This window comes from Sipha flava, unplaced genomic scaffold (assembly GCF_003268045.1).
Source record: "Sipha flava isolate LNK unplaced genomic scaffold, YSA_version1 73_pilon_pilon, whole genome shotgun sequence".
NCBI classification, from domain to species: domain Eukaryota; kingdom Metazoa; phylum Arthropoda; class Insecta; order Hemiptera; family Aphididae; genus Sipha; species Sipha flava.
This window is the reverse complement of record NW_020273613.1, coordinates 2,198,279-2,211,821: the sequence shown is the minus strand read 5'-3', so window position 1 is coordinate 2,211,821 and position 13,543 is coordinate 2,198,279. Positions and strand designations below refer to the sequence as shown.

General features: G+C 40.1%; 1 protein-coding gene across 8 annotated transcripts in view; it reads right to left on the bottom strand.

Annotated features, from left to right (window-relative positions):
* Positions 1-7,057: 7,057 nt before the first annotated feature.
* LOC112692331 (optomotor-blind protein-like) overlaps positions 7,058-13,543 on the bottom strand; it is a 45,088-nt gene continuing 38,602 nt past the window's right edge. For 6 of the 8 annotated variants that reach the window (XM_025566967.1, XM_025566965.1, XM_025566971.1 and 3 more), the window contains 3 exons: positions 9,653-9,849; positions 9,342-9,563; positions 7,058-7,982 (listed from right to left, as the gene is read on the bottom strand). In XM_025566967.1, coding sequence (XP_025422752.1) covers positions 7,249-7,982; positions 9,342-9,563; positions 9,653-9,849 — 1,153 coding nt within the window. In that variant the 3' untranslated portion in view covers positions 7,058-7,248. The remainder of the gene's footprint in view (positions 7,983-9,341; positions 9,564-9,652; positions 9,850-13,543) is intronic. The other 2 variants (XM_025566968.1, XM_025566972.1) reach the window with 1 other exon arrangement.

The window sequence follows — 13,543 nt, the reverse complement described above, 5'->3', positions numbered from 1 at the left end:
TATTATACCGCTTTTATTCTATCGTGTTTTAACACGGTAAATATAATAATAGTTCTAGCCGTCCATTCGACGGCTTCTACAAATTATATAATAATGGTGCGCTTCTGTATGTGCGCATTAGTTGATGGCATGTACGCATCTATGTCGATGTAGCGTTCCGTCGCGTCATCGTCATTTAACGGCTTTACCAAATTTACGTAATTAAGTATTAAATTATAAGTACAGTTTTTCGTTAAATTATTAAAATTAAATCTTACTTTCGTATAAATACATTCGCTAACTATCACGGTTAAATTTGAGCGTTGATTAAGAATCGGTCAATCAGGATTATTTTATTTCGATTAATTATTACAACCAAAATCTTCATGTGAAATTCGGTACACATGATTTTCCCTTAAAAATACTGCGTCTGACTGGGAACATCAATAGTGTTCATTTTGATGTATATTCACATGTTTGAGATCAAAATCCTACTACAGTACCATTGACCATCGGTAAAATAAATAATTAGCACCGTTCTAGATGTACACAAAGGGTAAACAAATTTAAAACATATTTATTTTGATTGCAAAATTAGATTTAAAGTTGGGTTAAAAATATTTCGAAATGTCGATTGAAGAGACTATTGTACTTAAATTATTGTATTTGGCCTGTTGACACTTCAAGTATATCATAGTCATTTCTATTATTAGAGATGGCATCTACTATTTTCGACCAATTTCACATATATTAAATAATTATTTAATGACTAAGAAAGGGAATACGAAATACAATTGTTTCGCATCCGACTGTTCATTGGAATGACTTGGCTCGTACGCCTTACAATTCGATTGGCGACAACCATCCAATCTTTTACAGATTATGACCGTGAGATATCAATTCATTCAACCTACGCTGGTATCAACGAATCGATTGCAGCAACTTGCTGTAACTGCCAGCAAGTAGGAATTATCCATTTTTAATCGAGATTTGTCGCTACTAAAATTTGATGCGAAATTCGGTACAGAAACAATGTCCGTAAAAAGACTGCGTCTAACTGAGAATATCAATAACGGTAATTTTGATGTGTTTGATTTACCCGTTTCAAATATTAATGTTTTATAAAATTCTACAGTATTTCTATTCTACTTTACTCTATATTCTCTGCAATTCTATTGATAAAAAATAAAGAAACGCCGTACCAGGTGTACAAATAGAGTGAGAAAACAACAAACAAAGCAAGCTGCAAAATAGTACAAACAAACTAATCTTGAAGGTAATGTAATAGCAATGGAAAAATACGAATAGAATTTTTATTTAAATGAACAGATATACGTCAACTACGTATCAAAAAAATCAACTTTAAGTGTACAGAATCGCACCGGTATTGTATCAAATCGTAGAATATCGCAAACTGTGTACGATCATAATAATCCGAAAATTCATTCAGAGCGCGGGCTTCGGACTGTGCGATACGGTCAGAGGGGAATATTTGAAAAGTCTGCACGAGACGTTGGCGTAAAACCTCGGCGCGTTGATTCAGGGTTGCCCCGTCGACCGGCACGTCGAAAGCTACGTCAACACGAGCCTGATCGAGATGGAGAAGATCGCGATCAGTAACTGAATGGTGGTCAGTTTTTACCGCGAAGGGATGATGCGCAAAAATATACCCTTGTTTTACCATCTTCGAAGACGTCAAAGAAAGCTATTGCATACAGTATAATCTTGTACGCAAACTTATAGGTGGTTTATATAATTGTTCGCGGTGGGTATACAAAATAATGGCATAAACTCACAAAAACTTGTCGGAAAACGAATTGAGATGGTGTAACGAAAAACCATTATGGACGTTTAATGCACTTTTGTGAACTAAAAATAAATGGTATTTATTCACACGTGCTTATATCGCTTTTTGCAATACGCGTATCTCGTCGCGACAACGTCCGCAGTCTTATGCAACTGACAGCAGTGTTATTGTACGCGGTCGCACGTCGAGAATTGATCATGGCCGCGTATCCGCCACACCGCGTGTTCAATGACGATCGTGACACACCCGCAATATCGACCACCGTCGCCGGCCGCCCGATCGGAATACGGTCACAGCAGAGCGTTACGGTTGGATTTCAAGTTGAAATGGCATTGATGCGAATAGCATTCGTGTTTTCGTGAAAACAAACGCCGTTTAAAAAACTGTTGTAATCGACGAACGGACTTCGATTGTTTGGAAAATGGTGTTCGTCAATCTGATGAAAAACGTGACCGTTTGAAATGTTTGAGTCGTTCACAAAATTTTACCGTAAAAATACCTTTCGTTTTGCATACTTTGAATTTTTTTTTTTTGCAATTGCATTTGTTCCGCGCACTCGTAATTTGACGGTGCATATTCCCGCTCCGATCGTCCGGTGAAATGATAAATATGTATGACGATTGTTCGACGACGAACGAAGTGCTCTTACAGCCACAACCTTCTTCAATGCGGATTCATTTGTAGACCGTTTGATGAAACCGTATTTGAACGCTGTTGGCGAAGACCACTACTATAAATAACAATCAGAGCTATGATCATCTGAGTTTCCGCAATCCCGTTTCTCTGTGACGGCGTTTCTAATGAGATTTATTTTATTTTTTTCTCCGATCGCATATTAAACTATGAGTGCGGTAAAATCATCACGTGAAAAACATTCACACGTTTCGCACACCCGTTTCTCTAAACCGACAGTAATGCATTGGTTGCGTTTCCACCAACCGATCGGGTACGTCGCGGCAATCCTGCCTGACGCCCCACGTAACATGTGCGCGATACTCACGCGTGTTGCGTTATAAATTGTATACAGTGGTCGGCGTTTAACGAACTCACAGTTGACTCATTCATCTATCGGACTCCGACAGACACCGGGTCCCGATTTCCACGTGCACGCGTCCAACATTCGGAAAAATACCCGTTTATTTTATTCACTGCTACACCGGTCGATGGGATCATTTAACAGTACGATAAACAACAAACAAAAATATAACAAATGTGCGATTTCACGCGAGCTCAATGGTACCGGTTATTTTATTGACACGGTAGAGATGTGTAATAACTAAATTATCGCTTCGCGATTCCATATAAATATGAAGACGTTGACGCCTCTGTTGGAAGACCCGTTGACGGATCAACCAAACTGTACTACGAATTCGTGAATATTGATTTAGAGGTTCAAACTATTGAAGTCTTGACCGAAGAAGAGATCTGTGATGAAATTTAGTCGACGAGAAGATAATGTTGCTACTGATGGCGAAAAAGACAGCCCGGATTAGAGACCGAAAAAATAAATTCTAGCAGCACTTCAGTTTCTGCGAAGAAAGATTCAGCAGAGACGATTCTAACGAGTTTAAGAGTAGTAAAAAGCCTTCTGGGATATGGTTGAAATAATTACCGAAGTCGGGAAAACTCAATCAACTCTGTTTATCATTGTTATTATGATTATTATTATTATTATTTTTTTTTTTTTTGAGAAACTTATTGACTCATTCGGTTAATCGACTCAAATGACCTGATCCCAAAGCGAGTCTAATAAGCGGCAACTACAGCACTAGCAGAATTATCCGGCGTTGCCCGGAAGAATAATTGTAATTTTTTCAACTCCTTTAGGGTGAGCACGCTATAGAATCGATGTCTTTTCAAGTGTAAATCACTCAAAACTCTTGAAAAATAAAAAAATAAAGATCTTTTACTATACTCGATTTTTTTCTTCGCGCCCTTTCACAGGTCTCAACTTTAGTTTATTGAAGCGTAACAACACTAAATTAAAAATAATTATAACTAAATATATAAATATTATAATAACACAATATATAAATATGTACACTATTAATATTCGAATGTACTGGAATCCCAGTCTTTTTATGGGTATTGTTTCTGTATCGAATTTTGCATAAAGATTTTAATAGCAAAAACTTCCATTGAAAATGGATAATTCCTACTTACTGCAACTAATTTACAGATACCAGCGTAGGCTGAATGAATTAGCATTTCACGGTCATAATCTGTTGAAGATTAGACGGTTGTCGTCAATCGAATTGTAAGGCAATGAGCCAAGTCGTTCCAATAAACAGCCGCACGCGAAACAATTGTGTTTTGTATTCCTTTTCTTAGTCATTAAATAGTTTACACGAAATTATTATTATTATTTAATACCATATCCGATGGTAGGAACAGTTTATAGTTTGTAATGTTTATAGTATTAGTATAAGAGTTTAAGGTATCAGCGGGTGATTTACAATAATCTCTTCAATCCACATTTCAAAATATTTTTAACGCTACTATAAATCTAATTACCGAAATAAATCAGTTTTACATTTTCTTACCCTATTTGTACATCGTGGCGCTTATTTTTTCACCGATGGTCGATGAGACTGTAGAAGAATTTTGAAATATATGTAAAAATTACCACTGTTAATTAATTCATATTATTTCTTAACTTGCACAATCGAGAGTAAAATTTTTTTGAACCGGTCTTATTGTTTGTTCTTATAATTTTCATACATAAATATATAATTTTACAAATGTAAGAATTCAATTTCAATCAAACAATGAAAATCAAAATATTCAATAAAAGAATAAAAAAAAAAATGATAGACTGACATAGATGTGTGCACGTCATCAACATAGAGCCACATGTTACACGGCATAGAACCGCAAAACGGCAGCTAGAGAGAAGAAAATGTAAAAAATGAAAAATGCTGTTATTTAATTTTCGGTTATGGCCCGTTTCAACCCCTTTGAATCAGAATTATTCAAAATCCTTTCGTATTGCACACGCTTGGACCGCATAGTGCGACACGCCCTGAACATTTCAATTCGCTAGCCGTCTCATTGTTTTAGGCTGTGCGTTGGTCGTGAGAATCAGTCGGTCAGGACTTCTCGTTTTTCGGGTACACATTATTTATCCGCTCTGCGTGGTCTACTTAACGTGTGAAACGCGAGCTGGCCGCGCGGACAACGATCATTGGTCGACGGTCGCCACAGACGACCGTCATAGGCGCAAGAATGAAACGCAAAAAAATAAATAAAAAAAATAACCACGCGGAGAATACACGATACCTTCGCCGTCTCCGCTTCACCCGTCCTCGTCCTCGCTGCCTCGTCTCGCACAACAACACTTACCGATAATAACACAATGACGACCGCGCAAGATCATATCAATATGGGGGTGGTAGTGGGGGGAAGGATCAAAAGTAAAACCGCAAGCGTACCACGTACGTAAATCCGAACATTGTAAAAAAACTGTTAGTCCCGCGTTGACCATACGAATCGTACTAAGCGACAGAAAACTGCTCGTTTAATCATTACTATTTGTCGACCGTGTGCGCAACTACCGATAGCCAATGACCAAAGCGGATTTCCCAACGACCAGAATAGGCAGCTATCAAGGACGTCAAATTTTCTAGTGCTTTGTTAAAATACACCATTCGTATAGAAAAAAATAGGGTAAAAAATAAATTTCCTTGTTTTATAATTACGAAAAAAAATACAATATTTACATAAAAATTATACATTTAACTATAAATTTCCATTAAAGTTTAGTCGTCATCTACGTTGAAATTTTTCCAAACAAGGCTAAACGACTGAAAACCAGTAAAATTCAAATGGATTTAAAAAATACTATTGCAGTGGCACACACTCGATCTTATCATACACCAACGTGTTTTCGGTCCTCGAACGATCCCGTTGTGGGATCCGTAGGGATAAGCGGCGGATGTTGAAAGCCCATCCCGTTAGGGCGAGTAAGGTAAATTCGCACATCGTGTAGCGGTAATCCAGATGCCGAGTGATAAATGTCTGCCCAACGTTGCAACTAGTATTTCGTATACGACTACACAATGTGACATGCGTAGTCCTATGTCCAGTCTTGAATTGGAATCGTAACGAATTATTGTGGAGTTTTTTTTTTTTTAGTCTTTACTTTTTTTTTTACTTTTATTCAGTAACTAATAAGTATTTTTTTGTTTTTTTTTTATTATTTCGTTATCAATATCAATAAATCGTGTAATGTAAATGCGCATAAGTTATAGGGACTTAGAGAATGTCTATTTTAACTGTATGTACCATTGGTTCTCAAAAGGATGAGGAGTACCTTCCTAGGGAAGCGCAAGGTAAAAAATATTCGTTTTCGAGATCAATCAGTCGGTTCGACATATTGACGGGATGAGTAAACACTTCGAAATCAAACAAAACCACTCGTATAATGTTTCTGTAGTTTTCGTTTAATTTAACTTATATTTTTTTTACACAAGACGAATGTTAAGTAGCACACAACAAATAAAATTATATTACAATAATATATATATATATATAAAAACATCGATTTTAAAGAACCGTTGTCGCCAATCTTCTGGTTCAAAAAATTACAATAATACGTCAATAGTAATGTATGTATAGTTATTAACAAAAAAAGGATATGTACATGTCGATTTGTTAAAAAAAAAAAAAAAAAATGTTTTTTTCAAAACGTGAGCAGATTTTTTTTCATAAAAAGTCCGATATTAGCACCAGTTTTGAAAAAATAAACCGCTTAGGAACAGTTTTTCGGATTTAAATACGTTTTGTTGTTGACGAACTGTACAAAGTTCGTACCGATATTAATGTAATAATTAAACGTTAGTTTATTATTATATTTACTCTTTGCGACGATACAATATTTTTTTTCAAATATTTAACTTAGGAACATTTTTCGTCTTGTAATGCTGGGGTACAATATATATATATATATTTAAACATATTATTATCTATTGTTGTCTGGGGGAGTGGGTCGAATACAATCAAAAATATTTGCTCTAAACCTAATCGAAAAATAAATAAATAAATAAAAAAAAAAAAACACTATTAACTCGTTTACGTAATTAAATATTTATAATATTATTATTATTATACTATTGCACATCCTCGTATTATAGTTTCGCTACACATAACTAAATTAATTATTTTATATATTTCCTAGTCAATAATATATATATATATATATATATATATATATATATATTAATATTTATATGTGTACATAATAAATTATCTATTAATACTAAAAATGCCTTATTTATCTATATATATATATATATTTATATAACATATTGATTTATATTTATATAATATGTCTGTATATATGTAAATTACCATCTACGACAACATACCGTATTGGACGCACGTGCGTGTATACGTATGCGTGGGCGGATGGGTGTAGAGTGGTCGATAGGGCCACGGGACGCTGTAGAGGCGCACGAGGGTCTCTATTTGCCCGCCGCAGTTACTTGTTCATCGGCTGCGGCCGCGACCGCCGCGGTGGTCGAAACCGAGTCCAGCCCGTTGACCATTTTCTCGATGGACTTGAGCTCGCTGCTGGCTGCAGCCACCCGATGGTGCCGTTGGGACGGCGACAGAGACGACTGTCGCGGCGGAGGCTGCTGCTGCTGCTGCTGCGGTTGGCCGGACAGGGCCGGTTGCTGCGTCGGAGGCGACGTCTGTTGCCGGCTGCCGTTGGTGGGCGACTGAAGGTCAAGGGGCGCAGGTGGCGGCGTGCTGCCGGCCGACGAGCACCGGCCCGGCGTGACCGTCTCGAACGCCGAACCGACGGACGACGGATGGTGCGGATGGTGCAGCCCCAGATGGTACGGGTGAAACCGGCCCAGGCCGGCCGCGGCGGCCGCGGCCAGGCCGCCGGTTGTCATCTTGAACTGGTGGCCGCCCGGGACGCCGGCGCCGCCGATGCTGCCGCCGGCCGCGGCGCCCTGCAGGTACGCCTGCGTGAACAGCGAGCCCGGGTGGTGAGCGGCCAGCGCCAGCTGAGCGTTGAACAGTAGGTTGGTGGTGGGGCTGAGCGCGGACGGGCACAGCGGCCCGCCCAGTCCCGAGCCGCCCGGGTACATACCGGGGTACAGGTACGGTAACAAGTGCGGCGACGGCGGGATCGGCGGTCCGAACGATACGTTTGGCGACGGGTAATCGCTGGGGCTGTGTCCGGGTCCTAAACACGGGCATACAACAACAGAATATCAGATACAACGTCTTGGCACGGACAACATTGCGTGTGCTGCGTGAAATGTCTTTCAATCGTTGAGAACGTACGTGCAGTTGACGCGATTGAATTTCGGCCGAGTTTACCGCGGAATCCGTCAAAGCTCTTAGTGTTTACTAAGCCACTCGGTGTTCGAATTTTAGAAAAAAAATTTCGTTTTACACCATAAAATGTGAATTGTAGGAGCTCGTATTATCGTTGTTGTGTGAATTATTAATTTTAAATTGTTCGTGTTACGCAATGTACCTGTTCATTAACTTTCGATCGTAACGATTACCTACACTTAAATTGTTTCATTGTTATTACGTTAATTTTATATTATTGTGTAGGTATTTAATTTTATTTAATTTCATTAATTTTGTAAAAAAAGAGTTATGATTATGCGTTAAAAATTAAAACTACTTAAATTCTAATTTTTGTTCTTAATTGTATAACCTGTGAAATTTTGTTTATAGGAAACACCTCCTCCCTGCATATAAAAAAAATCTGAATGTAACCCTGACTATGTGTATAAATAAATTAACAGTAAACAACTTCATTACCAATGTCGTCGGTTAAACAATCAATAATAACCCATGACTCTACCATGAATCATAGCAGTTGTATTGTCGAAATACCAAACTTTAGGGTTAAATTTACTGTTTTACGTATTGATCAAGATGATTTGGCAGCAATACGCTACTCCAAGTTAGTCTGTAACCGATATACGCACGGCTATAAGATTGCCACAACCATGTAAGTTTCGGACAAAATACGTAGCAAGACGACTTATATGTACTTAATATCATAATAGTGTCATATAGATCGAGTTAATATAAAGTTAAATAGCGGACTAAGTGCTTAGCTCAGTCGAAATCCGGAGTTCCGTCCGAAAATGTAGATTTCGAAAATATATGGTCGGACCGATAATAAGTGTCGTCTACAAGGAACACTGACATATAGACAATTATATATAAGACGCTGCACGGAAATGTATGTTTATGTATAAATTATGTACATATTTGTTAAATTGAAACAATCAATTTAACAAAATATAGTAAGTATGCAAATTGACTTTTTTTACCAAGATAGTATTTATATTATATGAGTAAAAATTATTATTTAAGATTTTAATATTTCGACTTAAATATGCATGATTGCCTTCTGAAAAAACATGGGCATTTTCTGTGTAGGATGAGATTGTATTTTTTTCAATTGCGTTCAGTATTTTTTTTTAATTTATCGGTTTGGTTTCCCAGAAAAAATCTTTCGGTGCAAACAGAGGCCACGAGCAAATAAAAAAAAATAAAAAAGAAGAAAAAAACTTACCGGAAGGTCCTGCAGACTCTTTATCAGACGGTGAGTTCATCCTGTCTCGACCTGACTCGGAACAACTGCTATCTTGTTCACTATCGATTTCCTGCTGGTGCGCTTGCTGGTGGTGGTGTTGGAGGAACGCCGCGTGGTGAAGTACTGGATGACCGGCTAGTCGTCTCCGCATTGCGTCTTCCAGGAGCAAGCTACCATCGGCCAATCCCGAAAACCACGAACCTGCGGGAAAAAACAATTAGTCTTTTAGTAAAAATGTCAAAATCAATAAATTATTTTAGGCCGCGCGTAGGATTTGGTCCTGAACTTACCAGGTTGGTGCGGTTGATGGTGGTGGTGAGCGGATATTGGCGAGTCGGGGTCTCCACCGCCGACCACGTCCAAGGGCTTATCATCCTCGTGATCGGAACCCGAAGGCTTATCGTCCTGGTTCTGGACCGTTTGACCGCCGCCGTGACGTTGCGCCGTCAACATTGCTTGCCTGAAAACACCATTACGTTGTACACATCTGTAGATTGACAGAAAAACAAAAAATACTAGAAATAATCCTTATAAAAATTGGGAAACATTATCGTTTTCGCAATACATATGTGCAAAATCAATGCATGCCGGTAGCACGAATAATTTTTTTTTTTTTTATTGCTTTCAAACAATCGTGATCGATATTCGTTTACGGATCGTACAATTAGTGTACACTATTATTGATGAGACGCGATATTTGCGAAGTTTTAACATTTTTTCCATTATTACATGTGGGGTCGGCGCAAGTAAAATCTAAAACTAAGTTATTCGCGAAAATAAAAACGTTATACTACCGAGTATATTATTATATTGCACACTTATAAACTCGTTTTACGACGGATCAATGCACATTTATTACGCATCGTCTCGCCACCACCATCACCGGTCGGTCACGCCGAAACGACAAATTGCATTATCTCCGTCAAACGTTCTCGTGCATAATTATTCATATACTTAGTCGTCTTCCCCCCACCCCATTCTCCGTACAGTTATACCAAGAAAACGTATGAAATGAAAATCCAATAGACGACGACGACGGTTGTTTCTAACCGTTTTTTAATCTCCGGAGATAAATCGCGCGCGGCCGCTAATGGATTCGAATTGGTATATTTTATTACGGTCGTTTTTCTGGTGATAATCAGTGTCCCGTATAAGGAATTATATAAGGACCTCCGCCTCGCGCGAAATAGCACAGAATATTACAACAACGTAATACGTACGGGAACGGCACGTCTGTGCGTAACAAACGACTTGAGACGCGAATTCCGAAACGATAAAACGGAAATAAAAATCTAGAAATAATAATAGTGATAAAATTCGCGTGAGCGAAGAAAAAATATGTGGAAACCATAACAAAAATAATAATAATAATAATAATATACATCGTACAGCAGTGCCCCGTTGAATTTGTACATGCACAAAACCGGTACGCGGCCCAGAGGATAATAAAAAATAATTATAACAATAGACGCGTCACGAAGGACAATAATTATTATCATTCGCCTCGTCCGCCGCCGCCGCAGCAGCGTGTGCCAATACACGCGCGCGGCGTAATGTAAAACTCGACGTGAAAGCAATAATATCTGGTTTTGTGTGATTTGGTTGTACATTAATTTCGTTTTTGTTTTTCTGCACGTCCGCATGATAATAACATGATCTACACAATTATAATAATGCGGGATCGCGCTCCGAGTATCATACCGGTAGGTACGTGTGCTTTTTGTCACGCTATCACGGAAAAAAATTATTAAAAAAATACAGTTGCCAAGGCCGCCGTGTTGGCTTCAGGTGTCAAACAATTAAAATATTATACTTAAAATAGTAATATCTCGTTAACGGTAGTTTTACCGCCGCACCGAAATATCGAAATTTACCTATCGTTATTGGTTGCCCAACGGAATCGGGTCACGGAAGTAGACATTTCACGAACACGAGCATCGTGTACGTAATTGCTCGCAAATGTTGCCATCGACAACGACGACCACAACGACAACGGCGGCGGTGGTCGTCACGATCGATCGTCCACGCGTGTATAAACGATAATACGATTAAACCAACGCAAATACGATTATAAATTATCATACACACACACGCGCGCGCGCACACACACACACGGTGTGTCTTGAATGGTGCCCACCGCGTGCCCGTGTTCAAACCCGTTTCAGCGGAAATAACATGTATCCAACACGATAGATACTAATTATTGTAACGTCGAGTGTGAAGCGCCGGGCTCGGGATATGTGCAACAAACATGACGGCGGCGTGGAAATCACAAGCGAAAATCGAATTTTTTTAAATTTTTTATCGTCCGGCATTATTTTTATCAATGGTCGATAGCTGCTCGGACGCGAAAACAAACAAACCGACTAAAGACCGTTCGCAAGCCCCGGCGGCGGTAATTTATTATTATAATATTTCCGTTGACCGCGTCAGCCGCTGTCGAACAAATATACACTACTACAACTATACACACACACACACGCTCACGTATACACACGAATACTACTTTTTCTAACCTCTGCGTGCGTACAACAACCACTCGTTTCACACTCCGACACACGCACACACCGTTAGTACCGCCGTCGTTTACAACACACAATATGAGTACAACATGAGTACCCGTGCAAACGTATAGGAATCTTATAATAACAAAATGATAATATGCACCGGGGGGAAGGTGTGCGAGAGCAAAGTCGTACAACAACGCGATGGTCAATAATTACACGTATAAATGTACGGTACGGTGCGGCGGAGCACGCGCGCGTGCGGCGCATGTCTTTCGGGACGTCGAGCAAATTAGACGATACGCGTTGACGTCCACAGACGTTTTACGTGACCCGGGCACGCCGAGACCGATGCTCGTAAGGTGTAAACGACAACGCGTCCGTGGCGATCACGAAATGCTCGACCGTGAGGCGTGCGCGCGACTCTCACCGACGGTCGCCAAGGATTGGGTAAAGTTATTTTATCCTTTTCGCGTGTCTGCCGCTTCTTCGGATGGCGATAAAATGGCCAACACCGTTCGGGTGTACTACGCGCTGAAATAACGGCTGTGTACGAGTCCGAACTCTTGGTATGTGGTTAAGACCCCTGATCGTCCTACCCCTCGGTCATTGCGCTACGTACCGACTCGCGCACCGTTATCAATTATTCATGGACACCGCGTGCATATCGTGTGAGTACACGCACTGCGTGCGGGGGGCGAAGCCATTTCCGAACGTTCGACTTTTCACGCGGCGCACCGGTGACGTGTGACTCGAACAACGATGCTCATTGTGGATAATAGATTTATACATGTTGCGGTGTGCACACAGGCATGACCCGTTGACCTGAAAACCGACGAAGCTCGCCTTGTGCGAGCGCGCCTATACGATCGGACGACCGATTGTCGGTTGACGAATACCACGATAAATTACACGGATAAAGAAAAAATAGTACAAAGACCGAGAAAATGCGAACGGCATTTTTTTCACTTTTTATAACATGTCGTTGAGAAACGAGTGATGACAATATGCTGTGAAAACCATCAGGAGGTCGAAGAAGATAAAATAAAACGTATACATTCTCCGTGAAGGGTCCACCGAATCATTTTTATTTTTATTTCTATTGTACCGTGTTTCGCGGTCTTCGGTGTAAATCAACCCGTCGCGGGCCACGTGAGCGCGGGTCACGCCGGTGGTGCCGGAGTATACAATTAAAAAGCTCCTGACTACGGGGAGGGTCGTGGCGAAATTATACGCCGCCGAATGCGCAGCGATCCTCGGGGAGCATTTAAAATGTTTCGAGTTATGCGGTTTTTTACCCGCCGCACCGGGGGTTTGGTATAAATGTACGCGGGAGGTGTACAGAGCCTTTTGCCCGGAATTAAATGGGCCGCGAACAGACGGTCCGCTGCCGTCGCCTATTATTATTAGATATATCTGGTGGGCGTCGACTTTTTAAATTAAAAGGCATTTCAACGACTGCTACGCGATGCCCGAGCGCGCGCGACCTTTGCGGTGTCATTAGTGGACTCTATCCTTTCTCTTTTTATATGCGTATACGTGTACATATATATATCCTTTCCTCTGCTGCCCGCACGACCATGTTCGTACGGCCAATTCGTACCCACCCTCTGTTCGCCGCTCATCACGATTAAAGGCTAATATAAAAACTAAACGCACCGCCTGCATTATTTCGAA